This window comes from Scedosporium apiospermum, assembly GCF_000732125.1.
Source record: "Scedosporium apiospermum strain IHEM 14462 chromosome Unknown SEQ_SAPIO_0066, whole genome shotgun sequence".
Lineage (NCBI taxonomy): Eukaryota > Fungi > Ascomycota > Sordariomycetes > Microascales > Microascaceae > Scedosporium > Scedosporium apiospermum.
In genome coordinates, this window is record NW_015971767.1 from 366431 (window position 1) to 391785 (window position 25355).

Genomic DNA, 25355 nt, shown 5'->3' on the forward strand with positions numbered 1-25355 from the left:
ATTATTCGGAAGTGAGCGATTGAACATTTTTATACTACTAGGTGAAAATGTCCCCAACTTTGGAGGGAGTCAAGCACATAAAAAAATAAATAAATAAAATAAAAGTTGCCAAAGTCCCGTACCAGCAGTGTCTCCAAGCATCGCTCCCCGCCTCAACTCCACCCTCCCTCTAGCCTCGAGATATCACAACCTAAACAGAGCCCTGGAGAGAGGATCCCCGACGCGAAAGAAGAAGAGAAAATGTCTAGTATAATATAGATGAAACTAGCACCGGCGAGGGGGGAAATTCCCACTTCTCCCTCCCCAATTCCCAGACTTCCCTTTCCCTTTCCCATTTCCTCCACGCCCTCATAGTTTGACCAGACCGGGTTCCACGCCGGCGCCTTGCGGAGGTTGTTCATAAGCAGTGCGTCACCGCTCGGCCACTTGAGCTTCTATGAGTCGTTGGAATGCCAGAGCCAAATTTTCATAAAAAAACACATACACAGACAAACCGCCACTTTGAAAAGTTGGAAAGGTGCGTTCCAAACGAACTTTTACTGATTCGATTTACGATATTCTAATATCCTACTCCTCTGCTACCCATCGAGGGAGCGTGTTTAGCATCTCCAACGGAGGCGAGGAATGTTCTGCTAAAATCGGATCTATCGGCGTATCCCATCCATGGACAGGAACCGCTTAGCCTTGACCCCATCTGAGAATGTTTTCAACACCAATAGACGAAATTAAATTAGAAACGGCCATCGGTGGCTAACGAAACACGGAGTAAAGTTGAAGACTCCTTTCTTTCATTTGGAGTGTGATATTCCATAATTCCATCTAGTCTACATACATCCGGTCTTTCCCTCCCAAATCAACTTCCCTAGATCTAGGAACACCAGGGAAAAGAAAAATATAGTACGCCTGTTCCGATCCCCTAGACAAGCCAGGGATGAAATGAAAAGTAAAACAAGGAGAGAGAGGTGAAACAGATAACCCACTCGCTCCCAGCTTTTTGGTATCGTATAGAACGCGGAACTCCATAAACTCCGTCGGCACTCATACCCATGATGAACATATATAAAAAGAAAGATGATGATAACAATAGCGGCATATAGAGAGAGAGAGAGAGAGAAAGAGAGAGAGTTACTCCCTCCACCCCTTAACAAACCCCCGATGTCCCATAGCAACCCTCGCCAAAATCCCCATGCCCGCCTCTTCTCCACCTCCCCATCCACCCGTCCTCACCACCCTTATAGCATACGCCTCCCCTTGCCTACCATCGTCTGCCATAGGACGATCCCTTCTTCTACCCCTCCTCCGGACAGCCTCCCAGCCCATCTTAAAAGACATTGTCCGGCTCCCGTCCATGAAACAGGGTTCGATTTCCGCCTCGGTCATCCACTCCGCCCCGCGAGGCAAGAAGCCAAAGATGTTCCCGTCGGCGAGGAGGGATGCGATGGAGGCGATGGCGTGCGGAGGCCTGCGCGCGGGTAATTTGCAAGACGGTGATATGATCCACGAGATGAGGGAGAGGAGAAGGATAGCGGATAGGAGAGCTTGGAGGATGCGAGTTGTTAGGGGATCTTGTTCGAGGCGCCGCAGGCCGGAGAGGGCGGTGGAGGAGCGGACAGAGGCGGGAATTGTGGAGGGGGAGTCCATTGCGTTCGTGAGGTTTGATTGCGTGGTGGCGTCGCTTGTGATGGACATGGTGGTGGTGGTGGAGGAGACGCGATGGTTCGAGTTGAGGGATTGTGCGCGGAAAATGCCGTGGTGTTTGAGGATACCGTTGGCTACGGCTTGCATCGCTGCTTCGTTGGAGGAGGATAGGGACTCTATGGGCACGGCGTACCGAGAGTTGACGAGAAGGCTGAAGAACGGATCAAGGAGATCGGCGCCTGAGACTTTTACCAGGGATTCGTACGCGAGAGGCTCCAGCTCCACGGAAGAAAAACCTTCACCGCCGAGAGTAGTAGCAGAAGATTCGTCGACCACAGGAGGGTCCTCGGGGCGAATTTCAAAGTTGCGGCCGTGGAAGTTGACGGTAACGGTGACGGCTTCGACTGTCTCGTTACAGGCGAAGACGCCTACGTTGGAAACGGCCGTATCGTTTGTGCCAGCGTTGGCGACCGTGCCCCAGACGTAGAGCCAGTCCGAGCACTGCGATATTCCTCGCGCTGCGAGCGAAAGCCCGAACTGGAGCGGTTCGGTAGAGGAGGAACTGGTAGTGCCGTTTCCTGGGAGGGTCGAGATGATTGCGTTGCTCGTTTCCAAATCGCCACCGCTGCTAAAACATTGCTCGCCGGGGACGTCGATGCGCAGCGGGTTTCGGTTACCCCTAATCTCGTAGTTATCAAGCGTCAAATTCGTCGCGACGTCTCCCGAAGAAAAGAGATGACACATCATCTTCGGGCGAAGAGCGGGGATATTGACCGAAACGACCAGTTCTTCGGGGTCGTTCGCACCCTCCGTCTCCTGATCTAAGGGCGACACCTCCTCGGGAGGGGCTTCGAGGCCAAGAGTCTGGAAGACGAGGTCTTCAAAGGTAAATGGCGGGAAGGAAAAATTGGCACCTAGGATCAGCGACACCGTTAGAGCGTCCGTGGCGGAGTTTGCTGTGAGTACCTTGGTCGATGGCTCGGTCACCGTGGTGGCGAAGAAATCTGCGGTTGGGATGGACAGATCGGCTGATAGTGGAACGGATACAGCGGAGAATAGAGAGGCAGAGAAGATGGTGAGAGTTGCGGCGAGAGCAACAGCCAGGGCAGAGACCATGACGGTAAAATTTCTCGCGGTAAACGAATTATGGAGGACGCGGGGCAGCGACTTGTCGAGATAGTCCATCGCGATGGACCGGTGGAAAACGCATCCCCGTTTGAGTGCGGCGTACGGAGCCAATCCTCTAACGGAGGTATCGACCGCAGCAAAGTAAATGGCGACAAAGCCAAGCAAGAGTGCAGGCCCCGATGCGGTCCAGAGCAAGTGATACCAGCCATCATCACGGATGTCGATGAAGCCGTTAGCCGCCGTTGATTCTCTGAGCAGCACTTCCAGTCCGGCAATCATTCCCGCAAGGGTCAAGATGCCCAAAACCCTTGCGGCAGGACTCAGCGCAAGGGGCTGGTAGTGCCCTCTCTTCCCTAACTCGGCTAAGTTGCCCCGTTCGGCCGGGTTTCCGTTGTAAATCTTGAAATAACCGAGACCGTTATCAGCGGTTCGTTCGTATGATTCAACGCCTATCGAGTATTCCGACCCTTTGAGGCGGTCCCGCAGGGTCCTCGTTTCAGCTGCGCCAGTTCCTCGAAGGGCCTGAAGTAGAGATTTGCTATGCGCCAGCAGCGTCGCCTTGCTGAGGATGCTATCGGGGGTACGCGGGAGGAACCCCTTCTTTGGGACGAAAAAGATTGCCGTTACCGAAAGGATGAGACACAATCCGAGAATTCCTGTCAAGATGTGAATGGGCCCAGACCGGACGACAAGCCGGTCGCTGACTACCGTGGCAACTCCCGTTGATGGTAGTGATACATCTTCCATAAGGCCCTCGCGGGCGATAAAAACCATATATTGCTGGAAATATTCATCGACCATCTTAGCTAGAAAGCTAGAGTCTTCGAGGTTGCCAAGAGCAGGTGGCGATCCTGATCTTCGAGCCTTGAAATGTAAAGCTCCAAGCATAGGTAGGTCAGCGTCAATAAAGACATCGCTATCGATGAATTCTGCAGGATCGGTGTAAGGACCATTGGTTCCTCCTCCACGCCGCTCGTCGATCGATCGGTAGCTCCTTGTATGGGCAGCAATCAGATCGGCTGGACTGACATTCGCCAGCTGCCGAGTTGTCGCTCCTTTCATCTCTCCAATAGTCTCCAGCTCCTCGCCTCTCTTGACGACACCGACCGGCGTTATACTATACCTAGGCTTGCATAGCAGCTGCGTTGACCTCGAGATCGATCCTTGAAGGGTGGTATCTTCGGTAGGCGGCGACTCCGTGAAGGAGTTCGGATCAAGGTCAACTTTGAGGAAAATGATGGCGATCCTTTGGTCGTCGGGAGAGCTTGACCCGCCGCACGACCCAGTTTGGAAGGATAGAAGATAAGTACTGTTGTGGCCTTGAAATTCACTAATAAGGGCGGATGTCATGACTTCGAGCTCAATAGAGCATGTGGTGGTAGATACTGCGAGACCAACAGCTGTTTGAGAGGTTGAGGCAGCATATCTAAGACTGTTAAGGGCAATACTGGCGGGATCACAATCTAGGGCACTCGTGAATCCATCAACAACCACGTCAAGTTGCGCAGATGCAGGGAGGAGGTCAGCAGTAAAAGATTGGTAGGCGACAGTGTTCGAAATGCAATCCGGGAAGCTAAGATCAGTCAAAGCCACGCCAACCATGGACAGGAAGGGGGCCGGACCGATAGTCTGTAGCCCCGCATTCGAATCGGTGAATGCAGTTCGAAGGGTAATGGGCGTGTCTGGTTTTGCGATGCCGATAAAGGCGGGAGAGATGATCGAAGTTGCAAGAAGTATAAGCACCCAGAGCAGCACGGCAATCGAGGTGACGATTGCGACAAGGAAGTCGCGGTTTGCTAATGCCCTAGAAATCGCAACAAATTGGAAATCTGACACGTAGTCCAGCAAGAGACTTTGTTCGGCGCGGGTTTGACCCTTGGACAGCCGAAGCCAGGGAGCTGTAGCTTTCGCTTGGTAGTCGACGCGATTCCAAATTACGAGAACAGCTGTGGTGACGGCAGTGCCTCCATACTGCCATAGATAATGAGTATACTTCTTCGGATACCCCAATCCGCCGTGGTTATTGGAATAATTCAAAATCGCTTGTGCAAGGGCAATGAGTGCGGCGAAAACCAGTGCAAAGCTTGCCATTACCCGCCTTTTGAGATACCGCGGCCTCCATGGCAGATTTATGTTAGTTAGGCCATCCTCCAGCTTTTCGGCACCTGAAGATCGATCGCTCGGCAGGTAGTTCGCGGAGACTGTGGTTGACGTTTGGTCTTTCGGCCTTTCGAAGGCTCTCAGCTGCTGTTGTTGCTCCTGTTGGACAAAAAAGTCGGGCCCATTCCGAGAAGGTGAGGGCGACACATCGGGCTGTAATATCAAAGTGCTTGCGTCAGAAATGTTCGAGGCGGAGCTCAGATTCTTAAGCGAGTGCGTATGATGAGGAGATCGGCGAGGGACACTAAATGAGCTATTGGATCGGTGATAAGGGCGTTCGGAAGTTGCTGGAGATGCGGGGGAACTGGATTTGGGAGCGGCGGAGTTGCTAGAAGATGAGATGGGCGGCGTGTGCTGGCTCAGTTGGCGGGTATGTTGATGGTAGTCAGATAGGCTACGCTTCCTACGAGAGCGAGGACTTGCGCTTGTGCTGTCTGGATCGGAAATCGAAGACATGGCTTCCAGGATTCTCCGAGGGTGAGATCGCGGAGATGCGGGTTGTGTGAGAGTCAAGCTCCAATCAGAGCTTAATTCGATTCCTGGCTTGTTGATGCCCGACACATACTACTACCGCAGCATGTGAACCTTGGATAACTCGAAAACCATGGTCGGTCGGTCGTTTTTTTTCCCTCGAAAGGCAAGGAAATGGTGAGAAAAGGGTCGCCGCAGTAAAGCCAGCCCCCAATCGCTCGGGTATAAGTGCGGAGCTCTAATCTGTGAGGTTCGCTCTCGTCTCGACTCCGACGGCGCAGCGACTCACAGGACCCTCCTTCAGTTAAGATTTCGGGTCAACTCGAGTCGTTTTCGTGGTGATGAAGGAGTGCGTGAACTCTTGGGAAGGTGAGAAACGCCTTTGGTATTGTAAGGCTGTTCGATAATATGCTACCTTAGCCCCCAGGACGAACGCCAACCAGGAAATGATGTGGGGAAAATGTGAGACGAATTGGAGGATGGAACCGAACAAGGCATAGAGCAGGAAGCTGTACAAGACCTACTGTGCGTCGGATACGCTGTTGAGAAGTAGATCGTCCTTGGTGTTGCCTCGCTAGATGGATGATGAGCAGATCAATCTTTGATGGTGCGGCATTGACTAGAGCTGGCTTAAGTCGTCTTGGCGTGATTGACAGAGGGGACGGGATAGAAAATGGGCAATGGACAGCGGGTTAATACTACACCACGTATGGGTGGATGGGCATAAGCACATAAGACGGACTGTCCCACAGGAAGGGTGTAAAAGGTCGGAAGAGAGGAGAGCCAGACCATGAATGATTGACAATGATAACGGCAATCATGAACAGGCAGGGATCAAGGGCAGGGCATAGAGTTCTTAAGAGTAATCTGGGGATGAAGGTGCCGCCGGGAAGGATCCGGTGAGGGATCGACATTACTACGTTCGGATATCAGCGTGGTGAGACTTGCTCTAGGCTAGGATGATGTCCGACTACGGCTGTTGCTCGAGCTGTCGGTGGCTGCCGGTGACTGCTGCTCCACATCCAGATTCAGGGGCAATCCAGGAGAGTGGCTGCCTTTACATCGAAACCGTTGTGTTAGCGGCATCGTGCGGCCTCGATGGGAGAGGTGGGTTACATGGACCGACTCCCGTCCACCTGTATGCGACGAGAAAAGCATCCCATCGTCGGCATCTGAACTCGGGGAAGGGAAACAAAGGTGGGATTGAGATGGGAGATGTTTCGGAGCAACAGCGATTGTATTGGCGAAACTGCAGAGCGACGGCACCAGTGCTTCAGTACGACAGAAGACTGTAATAGTAAAGCCGTTCCTATATTATTCCGTTTCTTAAAGAAACGGTGTGAGGCAGCCGAATCCCAGGAGCCCTAGCGAAGATGCAAGCCCAAACCTCCTGGTAGGATGGGGACTTCTTCATGGAGCAGGTCAGCATACACTGTGCTTTGAAAACTGGGAGAATAGGACAATGGGCAAGTGTGGTGACGAAACGGGACGACAGACCTCGACGGCAGTGTGAGACCAGGGACAAGGGTCTGAAACTGACGCCTTCATGGCGGCTGTGCGAGCCGTGTCACAGATCTTGGTGAGGGAGCCCTCCTCGTCCAGGGTCACGACCATCGACAAGACGTCTCCCCAATCAGCACTGGCACCACAGAGAAAAGTCTGGACGAAATCATAATTGAAGAATAAGTAAGCCAACCGATAGACGCAAGATGTGCGGCGCCGATACCGATGATGATGTCGATGCAAGTTGCCAGCAATTAATTCAGATGGCGGTTTCGTGTACAGGTTGGTGATATGGAAAGAGGGAAGCTGCGTGTTGACGTGTTTCGGATTGGCCAATTTTCCTGGGATCTCACCCGCTTTGACTGGGGGCAGGCACCACCCGTCTTTCCTTCCCACATGCAAATATCACGACTTCTGACAAGACACGACAGAAGACACAGCCAAGCACAGCTGCCATCATGAAACGTGGAGCTACCAATAGTCCAGTCTGTCATACTTTGGAACAAGATGGGAGCCTCTGCAAATATGGGGCCACTTCCGGGATAATGATTCTCTGCTCGACACTCACTCACGCACACAATAATATTTTCTCACTTTCATGCTCGCTCTCCTCTGGCCCTAAGCCGGGCCGGACCCGCTCCGGGTAAATACGCCTTTGTCTCGCTCAATCTTCCGTTCCGCTCCTTGGTGAATCGGCCGACCGCCAGGTAGGTATGTGAGCTCCCTGTGACTCTCGTCGAGACCTGAGTTTGAGGGCGCAGGTATGCAGGCAGTCCAGTCCCAGACCGATGGGCGAGCTGGTGGGCTTACGGACAATCAGATAGTTCGACGTTTCGTTTCCCCGCTCTACCTGAGAACGAGAGCTGAATTCTAACCGCGATGATAGCTGACTGACTGGTTCCAAACTATGGAAGGTTGGTTCCCTTTCCCCTCACACAACATCGACGAGCAAACAACTAAACATGTTCTGTAAAGTTACCAGGTCAAATCCATCAATCCATCTCTAGTTTCTAATCAAAATACATCTTGCCATACCGCATCATGGAGTCTTGGGTCACTCAGCGACATCCGTCTTGTCCAAGCTAGGTCTAGAACTTTCAGCCCACAGGGCTATGTAGAGGCTGTTTTCAATGTCTTTCCCCTCTACCTCTGGGTTTTCCCTTCTGTGCTAGAGCTTGCGTCACCGTACGTCCCATCAGATGTGCAACAGCCTCTTGTCCTTCGTCGCAGTTAACAGACACTTCCAACTGGAAAACGCCAGGGAGCCACCGCTTTAACTGCCTGTCAACTCCCTCTCTTATCTTTCTCTTTCTTTCGGGGACCTTTTGTTCTATTCAATCGACCAATGGCCGCCAATTCGAAAGCGGTCACCTTGAACTGAGAGAGGCATGAAGACTGAAACAGCGGATGGATCGCAGTGCTCTCTTAACATGCGCAGAGGCCACTAAAACAGCATGCCCTACCAATATCGTTGGTTGGGCTCATTCGACGACTAGAAGTTAGGTTTGAGGGAGGCCATCCCCGCCACCCATTAACCTTATGCCAGCGACTTGTCGGATTGGCGAAGGGAGGAAAATGCGAATCTGCAAGGCTCTATCCTAAGACTTACGGGTCGCTGCAAGGGAGGGAAATTGTGCACAGATTTGTGCTTTACGCAGAATTATTCATATTTTTATGAACATTGACCTCCAAAATCCATCGCTCATTCGCTCTTTCCCTCGTTCCTCAACTGTCCCTCGTAACGACATCATCAGCCCCTCCTTGGAGAACACATGCGGAAGGTTCAACCCGTCTTCATTGTTTCCCGAGCATTCATTTCCACTCTCGTACTGTGACGTAACCTTATTTTCTCCTCTCTTCTTTTCTCTTCAATCTCAGCTCTCTCCTTCATCAACTCCATCAACTCAACCCTTATTTCATGCTCTCCAGAAGACTTCTATCCACCATGTCCGTCGTCGCCCTCAACGAAATCCCCACCCTCACCCAACTCTATCAAAAAGGCGACCTCACCCCCGTCGCTAACCCCCTCCGCCCCGCCTCCCCCACCATCAACGATCGCGTCAGCGTCTACCGCGGCGACATCACCCGCCTGCACGTCGGAGCCATCGTCAACGCCGCCAACGAGAGCCTACTGGGCGGCGGCGGCGTGGACGGTGCCATCCATCGTGCAGCGGGGCCCGAATTGGTGAACGAGTGCTACACGCTGGATGGATGCGACACCGGCGACGCCAAGATTACTAAGGGTTACCGGCTGCCTGCTGACAAGGTGATTCATGCCGTCGGCCCCGTGTATAGGCAACTAGGGCGAGAGCGAGCAGAGGCTGCCTTGAGGGGCTGTTACCGGAAGAGCTTGGAGCTTGCGGTGGAGAATGATTGCCGAAGTGTGGCGTTTAGTGCCATTAGCACGGGCATTTATGGGTATCCCAGTCGAGATGCTGCCCGGGTTGCATGCGAAACAACGAGAGAGTTCCTCGAGGGGAAAGACGGGGAGAGTCTGCGCCGGGTCATCTTTGTCACGTTTGAGACGAAGGATGTGGTTGCCTATAAGGAGGCTGTACCGTGAGTTATCCCTTACTGCCAACAGATCTTGAGATGGTTCTTGCTAATGAAAGAAACAGTCAATTCTTCCCTCCTGCCGAGGCAAGCTAGATTTCCATTACCCTAGATGGAAAATGCAGCATTCTTTTCAAGTACATTCACACTGTCACGTATAGATTCTACTCTTTATTTTAATACCACGGTTCTGGAATTGAGAAATTTGACCTCTTCGAATCCCGTATTTTCCTCCCAATATTACCTGGATAAACTGTATCAGTAAAGGATCAGGGTCTCCGCCTCTTATTCGTCTTTTTCTTTGGCGACAGACGGCGCCTTGCCACCTCTATCAAAGATTCTCTCGCGTTGCTCGGCAAGAGGTACGTTTCGCCCAGGCCTCTCAGCGGATAATTCTCAACCTCATTCACCATCGCCATGACCACATCCTCGGGCGTATCTCCGTGTGTCTCCAATGGTTGGTCGCAACGAGGTGGACCTCCGAACGGAGCCCGGCGCTGGTTATGGGTGGCGAACGGATGAGGATCATTTGCGATGCCGATCGGGCGTCGGAGGGAGGGCGGCCTCTGGATTAGCGACGCGAGAGATGCCGACTGGAGATTTGTCTGCCGCTTCTTCCTCGGAGGAAGCACGAACTCGTTCGGATCCAGAAGAGATATATCGCTATCGCGGTCTTTCCTCTTCTTCAACAACCTCTCCCTTGCCTCCTGTAACTTGGTATCACGCAAATCCCAATCAGCACTCGTCAAAATGCTGGTGGGGTGGTGGTCACCCCATGGGGTAAAGACGTTCGGATCCTGAGCCGGCCACGCAGTGTGAGGTACGTTTCCTGCTGGCATCGTCGCAGCCTCTTGCTGCTTTCTTAGCAAGTCCTGCATTAGCTTCTGGGTGGCTAGCGCTTGCTGCTCCGGCGACAGCACTGCCTCAGCTGCTCTTTGGAGTATTTCGCGCCTCTCCTCAGCTTCGCTAATTGCCTTGTACTGGTCTTCTAGTAGTTTTTTCGTCTCGTTAAATCCTTTGTGGACTTTCTGCTGGTCGTCGACGAGGTGACTCTCTAGATGCCATCGCTCAAGCTCATCGAGTTGGCTCAGCAGACCAGCACGAAGCCTCTGGGCCTCTTGGAGAGTCATTTCCGTTTCATAGAGATCCTGGTTGTCCTTCTGCAAAGCGTATATATCCTCTATCTTGTTTATGATATTCTGCAAATCCACAGCCGTTGCTCTTCGCCTGCGGACTTCTTGTTCTATAGCCTCGATCCGCCCGGCTATGGAATTGGGGTCAAGAGGGTTGAGAGTTCCCTCCTGGATCATATCCATCGCCACGTTGACCACGACTTCATCATTGTCCTGTTGCATGACTTTCACCAAGTCCGAGAAGGGCCCGGTCAGGACTTTGGGGTCAAGCACGGGAAGACCCGTATTCTGGAACTTTTGGAACGCGTAATGCGGATGCTGCGAGCTCCCCACCCCGAGCAAGGACTGCACGGTGTTTTCGAACCTCGTCTTCAACTCCGTGGTCATTTTCGCCATCGAGGAGTTGACGAACCGCGCCCAGTTCTTCGAATGCGTCTGCCGACAAGCCTTCGCCCTGCCCAGCGTGCTCAGTAACTTGCGCCACTCCACGGGGTTCAGCTTCTTCTGGTCAACCACGAGGTACCGCCTAAGGAGCGAGATGCGATGGGACGTTTCAACGAATCTAGTCAGCCACTCGGGGAGCAGCGGATAGTGCTTCTGCGCGACGCCGAGCTGCACGATGAGGCTGCGCACCACGACTAGCATGTTTCCGAGCGCGCCATACCAGGGGGAGCCGAACCGTTCCGACATCTTCGCGCGGCTGGTGTCCTTCATGGAGTACATGTCAAAGATGACGTTTTCGAAAAAAGCCACCTCCCAGTTGAAGAAGTTGAGGATATCGGGTAAGCGAGAGAGAATCCGGCGCCACACGGTGCCGAACGCCCCACGGGCGGCTTGGATAAACGCAACGATATTTCCCACAGCAGCGGCCATGTGTTCGGACTCGGCGGGCACCGTCCCGCCGGGATAGAGACGCGCCGCCTCTGCCCATTTCTCGAGCGTGGGTGTCAAGCGCTGCGTTATTTCCCAGTCGCGCACGCCTGTGGCCTGCATCAGGTTGAACTGGCTCACTGTATACGCCTCGAGGCAGAGGCAGCGTACCTCGACGATCTTCTTCTGCATGCCCACTGCCCGGGCCCTGTAAGCCGCCTCGTGTTTAGCCCATCGGTGGGCTGCTATGTTGAACCGGGCCCTCTCGCCCATGAGGGCGACGAGGTAATTGGCCGCTATGGGGAAACCTTTTGTTTCCAACTCGTTCAACATGAGTTCCAGTTCTTTCATACTGCCCTCTATACCAGCATAGAAACTCCAAAAGTGACTGATTCTGTTCTCGTGCATCGGAATCCTCGCCTTCATGGGATGGTGAGCCGCCTGCATCTTCAGAGCGGACAAGCCGTAGGCCGGGATCATGGTGTCCCAAAACTCGAAAGTGAACATCGGCTGGACAAGGTGGATGGGCTTGTTGATCAGCCATTGGTCGGGTTCCGTCGGCGGCCCAGTCATAAGGGGCATCCGGGTTCGTGAGTCCGATTTTCCGGCCCTGGGGCCATCGGAGGCGTGGGCGAATGGGTAGCGCTCGGTGCCGAGGGCGACGGAGAGGTGTAGGCGATAAGGCATGTTTCTGTGGGCGGATATTATGGAACGTGGCTTGCCGCCGAAAAGCTGCCCCGGGGGGAGAAAGAAGGAGGGTCAGAGCACGTTAGAGTGGAGAGGAAGAGAACGAGCTGCGTTTTGGCAGTGGGCTGGGAATAAGAGCAGGGCGGTGCCAGGGCGAACGATGCGAGCTAGCAAGGGAAAGATAAAAGAAAAAAAAAAAAAAAAAAAAAAGAAAAAAAAAAAAAAAAAAAAAAAAAAAAGGAAAGAAAAAAGAAAATAAAATAAAAAATAGGGAGCTTACCCAATTTTCAAAGGAGTAACCGAGCTCTGCAATGGGCTCGTTTTGGAAATACGGCTCACGCATCGTGCTCTCACAGAACAATCGGCGAGCCTTCTGGATCCTCGGCCAATCGGCTCCGGTCGCTCGAGGCCCTAGGAGCCTTGGGTTACGGAAGAAGGCTTTCAGGGCGGCATAAGTCGTGTGCTACACCATCGACATGGAGATGTGAGCAAGAGGTGATAAAGGTGGTGTATCGAGGGGGTAGACTGTTTTTTCTTTCTTTTTTTTCTTAACTTACAGCCAACTCGTGCAGTATCGTGCTTGCGATGAAGAAGCTCGTCATAAGCTTCTCGCTCCCGCTATACGACGGTACGAGGAGCGGAAAAATATCATCGGGGCTAAACATGATAAAGTGATGTTCCATGGGATCCGTGGAAGGATCCCACACCTGAGCAGTGGAAACCCCCGAGAACTTCGCGCCTCCCTGGATGCCCCATCTCACCCGCTGAACGACATGTGCCCAGACGGCATTGGTTATGTTCTGATAGTACGGGGTTCGGAGGAACTGAAATTCCTGAATGGGGTTGAAAGGACGCTGGCCAGGCGGGAGGGGTAGGTCGAAGGTTGCGAACCTAGGGTAGGTCTTGAGCTCGCGGGGGTCGCGGAGGGCGTCCATTTGTTGGTACTCCCATAGGCGGGGGAGGGCGAAGAGGAATTCAGGGCTTTCGTGGAGGATTGCACTGGCTAGTTTGAAGGCGGGTAGCATGGCGTTCCATAGTGCATCGTTATTCTAAGTAGAGGATTGGCATCTTGTTAGCACTTTGAGCCTCCCTCTCCCTCCTTATAAGTGCGCCGGCTGTCGGTGAGCGTGCGGGTGGGGATTCGCCTCGCTCAACTTACTTTTGGATCCCACTCGCCATGGACATTGTCTCCAAGCGAGTAGAACCATCGGGGCTCGTCCTCGTAATTGCCACAATCGGCGTCTTGGACGGGGGCAATCCATTTATCCCTTGCTAGAACTCTACCACGCAGGAACTGTCAGTACACTCACTAGGTGAGAAGAGGAGACTCCGCCTGAGGCAAAGATGGGAGAAAAGGCCTTCTTACGGGTGGAGAGGAACGTTGATATTGCAGGCAGGGATATCGTCTCGCATGTTAAAGACGTCAAGATCGCGGAGCTAAAGAAAGAAATTAGTGGAGTTTTTCCTTAGTCGCATCCTATCCGAGCCACTCCCTCTCTTTGCCTCCCAACACACCAACATCTCTCGAAGTCAAGCCCGTTCTTCATGGATTTGCCCGGGGGTAGGGCTAGTCGTCTCCATACCTCACTCGAAGTTGAATCGTTGAAAAGCAACCCCTGCCACATCTCCTCCTCCCACAACTTATCAAACCAACCCAAATACTTCCGATCTGTATCAGTCAACCGCTTCACCCGAACCGAATCCTCAATCCAATCCGATATATCCATCGACTCCCCGGCGGCCGCCCTCTCGAAATACTCCATTATCCACTTATATGTAACGGGTACTGCATTCTGCGGATCCCCCTCGACGAAAAACCTCTCATCCGTCCTCGTCGGCGTCGTCATCGACCTGCCTGGCAGCGCTTCCGGGTGCAGACCCCATCGCTTGGCGTACGGCGTCGGATGGATATCCGCGGCCGGGTTCGCGGGGTTTTTGAGTACGTGCCCGGGGTGTAGGACCGGGCAGAGATTGGCGAGGGCGTCACCGGATTGCGGCGGGGGTATGTAACCTGGCGACAGATAGTCGGGAGCGTATGTCACCCAGTACTTGCCGGCATTGGCGGTGCCGATTTGCGGGACTTCGACCTGCACGGCTGGGAATTTGCGGGTCCCTATTGAGAGGTTTTTGGGCAGGACTCGGTAGAGCTTGGAATGGGGTTTGGGGTTGTTCTGGTTCTGGTCCTGCATTTTGAGAGATTGAAGGTGGTCGGTCTGCGAGAGGTGGTTGATGGGGGTCGAGTGAGATGGTATCAAGTAGTAATTCCTGGCAGACGCGTGCTCTTGGACTCAGTGGCGTTGTGCGTGAGAAGGGATATAATCCGGGACAGAACGTCTTTGGTTGCCCGTTGGTATCTTGAGCAAGTGGAGGACAAAGCAACTGAGGATACATCGGCATGCCATGAGTAACAGAGATGGGCTTAGATACGGGAGAAGTTCTACGGAAAGGTAGGAGCTCGTCAAAAGAGCTGAATCACTATCACTTGGTCCAGTCAGCTCCCCATCTGACCATAGTTGCGTGTGTCGATTCAAAGGTTGAGTCGAGATGGTTATCTGACAACGGATGTGTCGAAGGCGCTGGATATCAACTTGGATTCGACTGTTCACTTGGGTATCGAAGTGGCACAGCTGTTTCCATAGTCTCGTTTGCCGAAGCCGAAACAGGCTTCCGAAGGCCTTTGTGAACGCCCATTTCCCGTCTTTCATGAAGGAGAATCCCAATCCTGAACCTGGGTGGAGGGGCATCGCTCCAGCATGACGTCTGGAGTAGGATATCAGTTTCATTCCACCGATGCAGAACCCTTCGATGATGAACACGGTTTCCTATCGATACCGAATGCTTGGGTCAACAACGAGAATGAGTCCTCGATCAGAAACCGGCCTCGGCCAAACGTCATGCCATCGCATGCCGCCAGAGGAAGCCCTTTTGTCGCGGTCGCCCTTTCCGAGGTCGGCCATCGAGAAATGATCGACTTGGACTTCCGAGCCATTGTCCACGTTAGCATTTCCTCAAGAATGCTCCAAAAAGTAATAATAAAAATTCAAAATAAAGACTTTATCAAGGGGGCGCGTGGCAGACTCCTTCCAACAACCTCAGGAACAAAGCCAGCTCTGACAGACTCAGTCGACAAAGCACGAAAACTGTCCCCTGGCTCCCCGTTTCGCGGAAAACATTCCTTTCGACCTGCCGCCAATCAACCGGCCTGCGAAATACAACTCTACGATAATTATAGCCAGAGACACCCTGAAATCGGGTCCGGGTCGTGGAAGAACCCGTACGATAGAAGGTTACATCGGGGTGGGGAGGATACGTGGTCGCATGGAGATGTGTCTGCTCGTAAATTGAATTATTCGATTTTCGCGGGGGGTGGGAAATCCGAAAAAGGACAGATGGAGAGAGAGAAAAAAAAAAAAGAAAAAGAAAAAAGAGTTAAAAAAAGGAAATCGATTGGCAGGGTGCCCCACGAGGTTGGAGAGCCCCCAACCAGGGTTCGTGTCTTTCTCTGGCCCTATGTTTCGACGTGAGCTCACAATGATGCTCGCATCGCGCAACGCAAGCCGAGGCGTTCCCTCAAAAGCCCTACCTATTCCCTGCGTATGCGAGAAATGGAACGTCTCCGCTTTCAGTCCCTCGCGTTTCACAGGAGGAAATCTTTTGAACACACCCACTTTTTGCATCTATCCATTCCCATTCCCCCAGATTCGAAAAATATCGGTCCCTCTCCGTCGTTCGTTGCTGGCACGCGCACGCGACCCTCACCAGACTCCGGGGAGCCAAATCCGGCAAATGCCCATTCCCATTTGAAATGTGCCTCCTCCGCCTCGCTTCCCCGCAAAAGAACAAAAATAGGGCATCATACTTTTCGTGAGAACAAATCCCGTGGCCCGGCAAGTCCGTAAGGCATGAAAAGGAGCTTCCCACGGAAATTTAGCCTGGGGCCGGGAAGGGGGATGAATTTAGATGTGGTGTAGAGAGGACAACAACCGAGAAAAAAAAAAAAAAAAAAGGAGGTTCTCCCATTCCGTCCCTCCGTAGGACCGCACCGAACGGGGCGCTCACGGAAGTTGAAAGCTGAGACTAGCTCTTCTCTGCGCATTTACGAAGGAGCACGGCGAATTATCGATGGGTCGATAACCTCCGCGGTACTACACGGATTGTGTGATACGAATGGCCCATGGGCCTCCGAGGCCCAAAGGTTTAGTCTCGCATTCCCTTCCTCAGACACCGAGTGTGTGTGTGCCACACTGCCGGGAACGTAGAACGCAGGGTCCCCCATGATCTCACCGGGTCTGTTCGGAGATGATTCGGATATCTGTCGACTGTGAGAAAACTCACGTAACCCCCTCCCTCTTTCGATGATCACGGTATTATCGCGTCTGCGTTTGCTAAAAAGGAGGGTTGGCAAAGAAGTCGTACTTAAGAGCGAACGCTGGTTGGATTGTGCGTAATATTGCGGGAACCGGTTCCTGCGCCGCCCCCAAAGATCACAATTGATTCCTTGACCTCCGATGTTGGCATGCACACTCACACACCGCTGGCTCCGGGGTTCTTCGACTTTCTGCGATCCACCCTCTCTCCAAATTCCATTTGCGGTCTGGGGATCGATCGGTCCCCACAAATAGGATTTGGAGAACAAAAACCTGCGGAAAGGAAAGACCCTCAAAAGCGGAAAAGGGAAATGAAAAATGAGGGCAAAGTAAACGAGGTATGAAGCAATGCACTTCAGAATCTAACGGAGCGGTGGGTCCGAAACGGGACGAAAGGCCTGGGATGGGCTCATTTTCCTGTATCAATTCTTGTGCGCCGCGGCGGCCGGGGCTGGTTCCAAATGCTCTGCGCGTTATCTCTGCGCTGGCTGAGAGGGGGCCAGGGCCCCATTCGCTTTACGTGGGAAGCATAAGACAGGCAAGCTAGGACGATCCGGTGTCCCCTTGTGCCGTGCCGGCGAGGAGACCACTGTGTCTCCGACAGGTTCTAGCGCTTGGGGGCGGAACCCTCATTTCACCGGCAGAGAGGAGAAATGGCCGGCCTGTGACTAGCAGTAAAAATGGATAAAAGAAGAAGATATAACAAAAAAAAAAAAAAAAAAAAGGGAATGAAAAAAAGTTCGTCAGTATTAGAACCTCCAAGGCGCGTCCGCTGCTAAGCGTACGAATCGACTCGCACATTTTGGGGGCCAAAAAAAAAGGAGAGAACAGAACCCGTGTTGGCGCCTGCTGTTCCTCTCCTCTCGCGTCATGGACTGGCGATCTCCTCCTTCGTCTATGGGGCTACGTGTCTGGGCTTAGAAAGTGATTCGCTATCCTCGGAAATGACCAGCAAACTCCATCCGACCGGCGGTACATTTTCCAAGGCACGGTGTTCCCGGACGGACGTGAAATTACGCCTTGTGTCTAACCTACCGGGGGTCCACCTACAAGTATGGAATGTTAGAAAGTCGCGACTGAAAAATTAACAAAAGAATAGAAAGAAATCCCCGAGAAAATTAATAATAATCGCCGAGAAAACTAGCGAGTCATCGGATGGGGCAGAAAATTCGACTGCTTGGAGAGAGTGTAAGAGGGTACCGAGGACGGAAAACGGATAGCTCGGGTGGCACAGCGGGATTGGGGCCTCGGACGTTCATCACCGTGTCGATCAGGCGGTAAGAAGAAAAATGTGCGAAGGCAAAACGGCAAAAACGAGGAGAAAAGACACTTGCACGGAGGCTAAGGGGGAAAGGGAATGGGCATGGAAATCAGGACCCTTCAGTGCTTGGCAGACGCAAAAAAAGAACAAGTCCTCGGGGCTGGCTGGGGGCTGGACAACGGGCTGTGGGGGCAGACGGGGTTCGAAGTGGCAGACTCAGCGTGGCCGTATGATACTGTACGGAGCACTGTCGCAGGTAGAACATCTCAACGCCCCCAAGGTCGCCGGGCCAAGAGCCTCGTTTTGCTTTCTGGAATGGGTCGAGCCAGCGAAGGTCCAGATCTGATACCTCCGGGGGCTGTTCGCTCACCAAATATCTCGACACTGTGTTTTGACCGGTCCGCCAAGGTCTCGCTAAGCTGGGTTCGGTATCGACTCAAGACGACTCCCGGCTCTGTTTGGCGGGATTCGGGATGATAAATGATCTTCCTGCCAGCTGTACTCCAAGATTACACCCCAGTCTAGCCACTACCTTAATTTTCCCCCCCACAGAGAAGCAAAGGTCACGTTCGCGAGAAGCCGGAACAAGAACGGCCCACCCTGTTCTGGCTCATTACACCATGACACAGTGCCTCGGCCGGTGCGGGTGCGGGTGCGGATCAGGACGACGAGGCAACGATCTGGACCCGTGCTGCTGCATTCCCTGCCGAAACCGAAGACTGCCGGCGTTTGAAGCGCGAGGTTGCCGTACAAAAAAAAAAAAAAAAAAAGACGAGAAATAATAAAAATTAAATAGTGATGAAAGAGGAGAACTCGAAAATAGTCGTGTTTGTCGGAAATTCGAGTTTCGTGTGCTTTGTCGCATCGCAAGCGGAAAAACGAAATCGATCTTTCACATGGCAAACTCTCCCTTGGTCGGGGAAGGTACTGGGGACGGACCCGGGATACAGTTGAAGTGCGTGTGGTGCTGTGGGATTTGCGATTTCCATGTGTCGTGTGTCGCGGCGGCGGGGTAAGAACTAAGGGGGTAGGAGCTACTCGTACAGTAGGAAAGCATCTCACACCCCAACCCGCTCCAGTTGCGCCTTCCTCAGCTCGTGTGCTCCGGGGTCCATGATTCCCACACTGCCCCCGATGTCCAGCCCCATCCAGGAAGGAGCCACAGACCGCGACCATTACACAGCAGCGCTTCAAATACGGATGCAACTGTAGGAAGGCTGGAAGACCGGATGAATCGTATTTTTAAAATTCTGCATGAGTACAGCCACGCCTATTTATACTTTCGGCCTCCGAGTCGACATCGACAGAGTTCCCCGAAACTCTCCCCCCTCAAATCGTTGACCTGTCGGAACATTAAAAGTATCGACATCGACTGGCGGTTGCCGCACCTGCCGCGGACCATCGTTTGCCAGGTTGGCTGTACTCTGTACTCTGTACAGGGGGAAATGGGGAAATTGGGATGGAAGGTTGTGGCGTGCGCTGACATTTGATCATTGATATCATTGATCAAACCACTGGATATCAACGGGGAACTGTACCTCGTACCTCCCCGCGACATTCTGAGGCGACCTGGTCTGGGGGGTTACTGGCTCCGGCAAGAACATCCGATCCGTCCGGGCTTCACCTGCCCAAGATTGAAAGGGTCCAAAATCCTTGGTCGGTCGCGTAGTTTCGCCGTCTCTCCCAAACCCGTCGAATCAAACGTAAGTCGCAGAGAATCTCTTTGTCGTATTGATGCGATAGCATGTGTAATAAATTCTTGGCTTTCTCCGTCTTGCTTGGGATGTCTGCCGTTGCTGCAGTCGCTGCCTGTGACATTTCCTCCTTCTCGGCTTAGCTCAGGGCCCGTTGCGGCATTTTCAACAAAGAGAACCGGGCCAGCAGCCTTCCGTAAGCCTACTGGAAGGTACCCACCGCGACCGCGTGTCGAAGTACACCAGGAACTGGCCAGCGATGACTGCCTGGCGTTTCTGAGTCTCCGAAGTACACTGCCTGGCCCTACATCCGATGATGTACAGTATTACTGGCAGCCTCTGCCGCTCACTGGGCCTGCGATATACAGATTTGACGCTACTTGAGCCCTGAAGCGATTGTAAAGTCAAACGGTACATGCTGATCGATCAAAACGGGAGGACGAAGTATCAATTCTGATGAGGGCTGGTCACAGACCACCCACCCCCCGACCGTGCCGCCCGAGATTGGCCGTAAACCTATTTTCGACTTGTCCGTCCAGCCCGCCGACCGTACGAAGCAGTATACTTCATTACTTCAGACACTACAAATTCGTACCCCCCAGCGAAGCACGCAGCACGCAGCGCGCCTTGGTAAACTTGGTGGTGCCTTGGTCTGATTGCCCCTTCCCACTTTCCACGTCCACCTTGCCCCATTGATTCGATCCTTCGCCCTTGGTCCTTCCTTCCCCTTGCCTCACCCTCGCCCTCACCCCCGAAATCTAGTCTCACGTTCTCAACCTTTCGCTCCGAAACCCTCGCGTCATTCACAAAACACCACATTAGTCCTTTTTTTCCTCTTTCCCCGTATCTCCTTCATTTTTCGAATATCACCGAGTTATCCGTCAACCTTTTTCGGTGATCGTGTTTAATTTTATTCATCATCACCGAATAAAACTATCCTCTCTAGTCGGATAGTCGCTGCCGATACTCGCCCGATTTTGACGACTGCCAAGAACCCACCACCACTTGGAAGATCCCGCACTGAGTTCGGGGCTTCCTGAACCGTCCGTCCTCGTCGCCTCGACCAAGGACTTCAAGAGACCACTGTAATTCCACTCACCAAATCCTCTCTCATCCTAGGCATCGACGAAGCGAAAAGAAGAGAGCAAAAATCCACTTCTCCCTTCCGTTTTCCACCACCGTCTCCATCACTCCGCTCCGGCTGCGGTGGTTCTGCGCCACGGATAACGTTAGCGTTGGAAGGGGCGAACGCGGTTTCCTCCTTCTCACTTTTTTTCCCTCCTCTTTTTTTCTCGCTTCCTCAGGCACCCCCGCCCCGGCCAAGTTTCCACGCTTCGGCCGGCCGACCCCAGGTCCAAAAAGGGATAGAGGGAGCCAGAAAGCCGATTGTGCGCCTCACCAAACAGCCCACCTCCCCCGAAAAACCTTCCGTCCTTTACCCTCCCTTTCTCCCTAGTTTCAGCCTTTCTTAATTTTCTCATCCCCCAAATCACCAGAGCCGCCCCGGCCGTCCCCTCCGTCTTTCTCTTTTTTATTTTCCCCCTTCACCAACCCACACACAACGGAGGAAGAAAAACTCTTTCCTCTATTTTCCCCATCCGCACACCCACACCCACCCTACCACAAGACACCGCATTCCGGAATCAAATTCAGGGCCTGTGCTGTGACAACCTTCCCCCCCATCAAGGCATCGCCTTCTCGACTGCGCGCTTCTGCTGTCTCGTTTCTTTTTCATCCCCATCGCTGAAGACGCGTCCATTTCAAACCGATATCCGATCAAGAATCCGATCACCAACCCCTTTCCGGTCCACCACCATGTCTTCGTCTGGCCCCGTGCGCCAGACAGCCCTAAGGGCCGGCGGTGCCTGTGTGCGCTGCCGAAAGGGCAAGACCAAGTGTGTCTACGAAAATGGACGCGCTCCTTGCCGGAACTGCGCAAAGGGAATGCACGACTGCTATCTTCCCTCTGAGTCGAATGCTCACATGCACGGCCAAACTCCTGCTCGTGCTGGCCCCAACCGACCTGCCCGCGATAGCCTCCCTGGATCGAGCGCCTCGGCCGATTCTCGTAGCGCCCTTCCCGGCGCGTTGCCCTCTCGAGGAGCCCCGAGCAACACTGAGAAGTAAGCAACCGCCCTTTTTTTATCTCTTCTTTTCCGGATTTCTGTTCTCTGTTGCTTTTTTGTATCTTTTCACCTGCTGTATCTTATCCCCGCCCTTTTCCTGTGTGCAACTCTGCATTTGTGGCAACTCGCATCGCATCGTCTCAAAATGACTCGTTGCTTCCCATGCTGCTATACCGCTCATCACATCAGCCCATCACATTTACCCCCTTATGAATGGTTCACTTGCCTGTTCTTACTGGCAAGAGAATCTACATATTTTTCCTATCCTTAAATGAGATTGGTTCATCTATCATAATCACTGCTGTAGTACCTTTTGGGAAAGAAGATGAACGACGCTAACAGCTTAATAGGATTGGACCTGAGTTGATGCAGGAATGTGAGCGCATTCTTTCCAAGTCATTCCCAGCTTGTGTTGCCTTCCACAAGCCTTCTTTCATCCAGCAAATGAAGTCCTTTTCAATGGATCTGTCCCTCGTTTATGCACTTTTGTGCTGTGCATCAAGGTAAGAATTTCCCTCACTTTCGCTTTCATTTTTGTTTCCCCTTTTTCCCCCAAAGGTCGCCTCGTCGCTTTTCCACAAGCTTGTTGGCATAACTCGGGTGCTGCCTAGCACAGCACTGCCTCGGGAGACGGTTGACTCGGCTTGTCGGGCTCGGAGCTGATGACTGCCCGGTCTACCACTCGTTTTTGCCCACCGGACTCGACTTTCTCGCCCCCCGCAAGTATCGAGCACGTGACAGATTGCGCTAACACAGAATCTTCTTTTCTTTAGGAGCTCGCCGGCCATTATTCGACGATACGGTGGCCAAAACGGTGCGACCGCCGCTGCCGAGCACTTTGCGAGCAAGGCCCTCGCCCGGATTAACGAGACTCTTGACCATCCGACCCTTGCCGACATCCAGGCCCTTTGCCTAATTGTCATTCATGAATGGGGCTCGCGAAATGCCGTCCGGGCCTACATTTACCTCGGCCAGGCCGTCCGGATGATGCAGATGCACCGCATCCTCAACAGCCACCACGCCCAGCCCGAGGCCGAGCGGTTCCTCAAGGACGAATCTTGGCGCCGTACGCTTTGGCTTATTTACATTCTCGACTGCCTGCTGGCTAGCACCCCGGGCCGATACCCAGCCTTGTCTCCCGGCGACTACGCCGGCGTTCCACTGCCCTGCTCAGATATGAACTTTGCCTTTGGTAATGCCGTCTATGTTAAGACCTTGATGCTGCATGAACCTCTGGGCTTGCCCCCCGGTGCTCAGGTTGGCGAGATCGGCGAATTTGGCCACATCGTTCTCGCCACCACCATCTGGCGCGATGTTGTGCAGATGCTCACGAGCTCGATGCAGTCGTTCAACGCCGAGACGTGCATCCCTCTTATTGCCTCGATCGATCAGCTCAGGGCGTCTCTGCCGATGCAGTTCATCGACAAGCCTGGCCAAGTCAACCTTCACATTACTATGGGTTCGGGCCTCACTTTCGCCATGCTCCACTGCATTCTCCATTGCGCCACGATCTTCCTCCACCGACGCCGATTGTTGCATTCGGTCACTACCGAGGGTGTCAATATTGACGAGTTCAAGCACACGCCCGTCTGCCACGAGATTGTTGATCGCCTTATGGCTTCGTGCCATAGCACCACGGCTCTGCTCGTGGCTCTTGAGCAGGGATCTGACAAGGACTCAGTCGTCTGCTACCCCATCTTCATGCTCTTCTCCGCCTTTACGGCGAGCGCCACGATTGCGTACCTCTCGCTCAAGGGCCTAACGCCTCCCAATTCGATCGAAACGGCCGGTAACATAGTAAAGGACGGCCTTCACCTTATGGAGGAGAGTGTCGAAATTTGGCCCCTCATTACCCCATGGCTCCGACACCTCGCGGTTATGCAGCGAGTGTTGAAGAGCGAGGCGAGCCAGGCTGCTACTAGCGGCACCATTGGCGGCGTGGTGGCTCAGGAGCGAACCCCCGTCTCGGTTAAGGACGAGGCAGCGTCGAACCCGGACAGCGCCATGGAGACAGGTGACGCGGACGGCGCGGCCATCAACAACGCCAACTCGGTCGGCGGCAGTGCGCGAGGCGATAGTGAGCCTCCCATGGCCCGCAAGTCCGGATTTACCACGATCAACGGCGGAGGATCCGCTACCCCCGCCACTGGCACCCCGCCCCCCACTCTCGGAGCTCAATCCGACTCTGCGGCGGCTGCGGCGGCGGCTGCGGCTGCTGCTGCGGCCGCTGCTGCTAGTGCCGCGGTGCAACCCAAGTCGGAGGCCGATGCCCCCGCCGATATGACTGCTGCGGAGCTGTGCTCGGCTTTCGAGCGACAGCTCATGGAGTTGGATGACCTGGCCGCCTTTATGGGTGGCGGTGTTTAAGTGAAGCTGTTTTTGTCAGCCTCCTTGGTCCTATTTTGTCTCTACTTCATTTTACAGACAGCTGCGGCCGCACGGCGTCCTCGGCACCTTCAGGGCAGGCTACACGTACGAAGGATCAATTAATCATCACGATTAAGGGCGCGGATACTTTGGCGTCCAAGTTAGGTTCCGCTTTTTTTTTGACGAATCGCCCAACACCCCCAATCAGCCAACCGAACTAGAACTAAGTTTCTACTACGGCTTTTCACTCTTCACTTGTTTCTCGATTCATTTTCTTTTTCCCCGTCTTCCGACGCATCATGTTGAGCGACTCTGCATGTGATATCGAGTCGATATCACCACGACCACGACATTTCACCATGTTAACACGTCACACGAGGTCTTACGAGGGGATACCTGTTCCTTTTTTCGACACTTACAGGCGTAACTTGTACTACGAACATCGACTTGCATGTTTCCGGCAGCGTTGGCGTCACCCACGAGGCTTGAGGGAGGGAACTGGGGCCAACATGGTTGCTCGAGTTTCCTTTTTTGACTCGGTTTTCCTTTTTCCCTTTGTCCTTTGTTACCATTTGCGTCATGGCTATACCCCCTGTCTTGTTGATTCTTCGTTGTGCTTTTTTTTTTTTTCTGTCTTCTTTCCCCCGCGCTCTCTTTTTCTTCTTCACAAACATCCTCAGCACCCCGTGGTGTTCCGTCACGTCGGCGGGCCTACGTGGATGGCAATGCCTACGCATTCACCAGCTGACTGGGGCCGGAGGTCCTTCGGAGTTTGCAGTTTCTTCGGCGGTCGTTTATTTCAAGGTCGAAGTCGGGTTCGGACTGTCGATTGATTCCTTTGATGTTTCTTGATCAGGAGGGTGGCCACGCATCATTTTGTTGTTTTCGACTTCGTTTATGGAGTTTGGCGGAAACGGAGGGGTGGGAGGTTCAGATCATAGTCTAATTTTGCTGCTTTTCTCTGATCATGGATCGGGATGGAAAGGCCACGGTGGGACTGTAGTCTTGACTCTTTTTGTTCTTCCTGCTTTTTACGCCTTCGGAGAGGGTTTGGCGGATGGTTTTTTTGGTTCGATTTGCGATTGCAAACGAATGGAAGGGACGGATTGCCGTTGGTGGTTGTACGATAAGATGAGAGGAACTGGCTCTAATGAAGACGTGCCCCCTTAACAATTGAAGTGCTGTTAGATGTTGTTTTGTAAATTTGTGTTGTCACAACTGTAGATGCTCCTTGGCCTTGGGGATAGATGAGAGCGTGGTTCTCTGATGCAGGTCAGCATTTTATATTCGATATACCTCAGTACATTGTAGCCAGCGGCTATGTATGGGTTCAACAGGGACTGCGAAGGAAGGTTCTCTCGTGAGGCACACAGCACTCTATAGGAGTGAGTGAGATG

General features: G+C 53.2%; 3 protein-coding genes and 1 pseudogene across 3 annotated transcripts; 2 read left to right on the plus strand and 2 right to left on the minus strand.

Annotated features, from left to right (window-relative positions):
- Window positions 1-1125: 1125 nt before the first annotated feature.
- On the minus strand, window positions 1126-5382 carry SAPIO_CDS1542 (annotated as a pseudogene; the record flags this gene model as incomplete).
- Window positions 5383-8845: 3463 nt separating this feature from the next.
- On the plus strand, window positions 8846-9549 carry SAPIO_CDS1543 (Macro domain-containing protein; the record flags this gene model as incomplete). Its single annotated transcript, XM_016784787.1, has 2 exons — window positions 8846-9459; window positions 9519-9549. The coding sequence occupies 2 exons, from the start codon at window positions 8846-8848 to the stop codon at window positions 9547-9549; spliced, it is 645 nt and encodes a 214-aa protein (XP_016645544.1).
- Window positions 9550-9722: 173 nt separating this feature from the next.
- Window positions 9723-14332, minus strand: SAPIO_CDS1544 (uncharacterized protein; the record flags this gene model as incomplete). Its single annotated transcript, XM_016784788.1, has 6 exons — window positions 9723-12188; window positions 12424-12606; window positions 12701-13192; window positions 13303-13423; window positions 13510-13580; window positions 13727-14332. The coding sequence occupies 6 exons, from the start codon at window positions 14330-14332 to the stop codon at window positions 9723-9725; spliced, it is 3939 nt and encodes a 1312-aa protein (XP_016645545.1).
- A 6948-nt stretch (window positions 14333-21280) lies between these two features.
- On the plus strand, window positions 21281-23958 carry SAPIO_CDS1545 (uncharacterized protein; the record flags this gene model as incomplete). Its single annotated transcript, XM_016784789.1, has 2 exons — window positions 21281-21588; window positions 22365-23958. 2 exons carry the CDS (start codon window positions 21281-21283, stop codon window positions 23956-23958), a joined length of 1902 nt encoding a protein of 633 aa, XP_016645546.1.
- Window positions 23959-25355: the final 1397 nt, after the last annotated feature.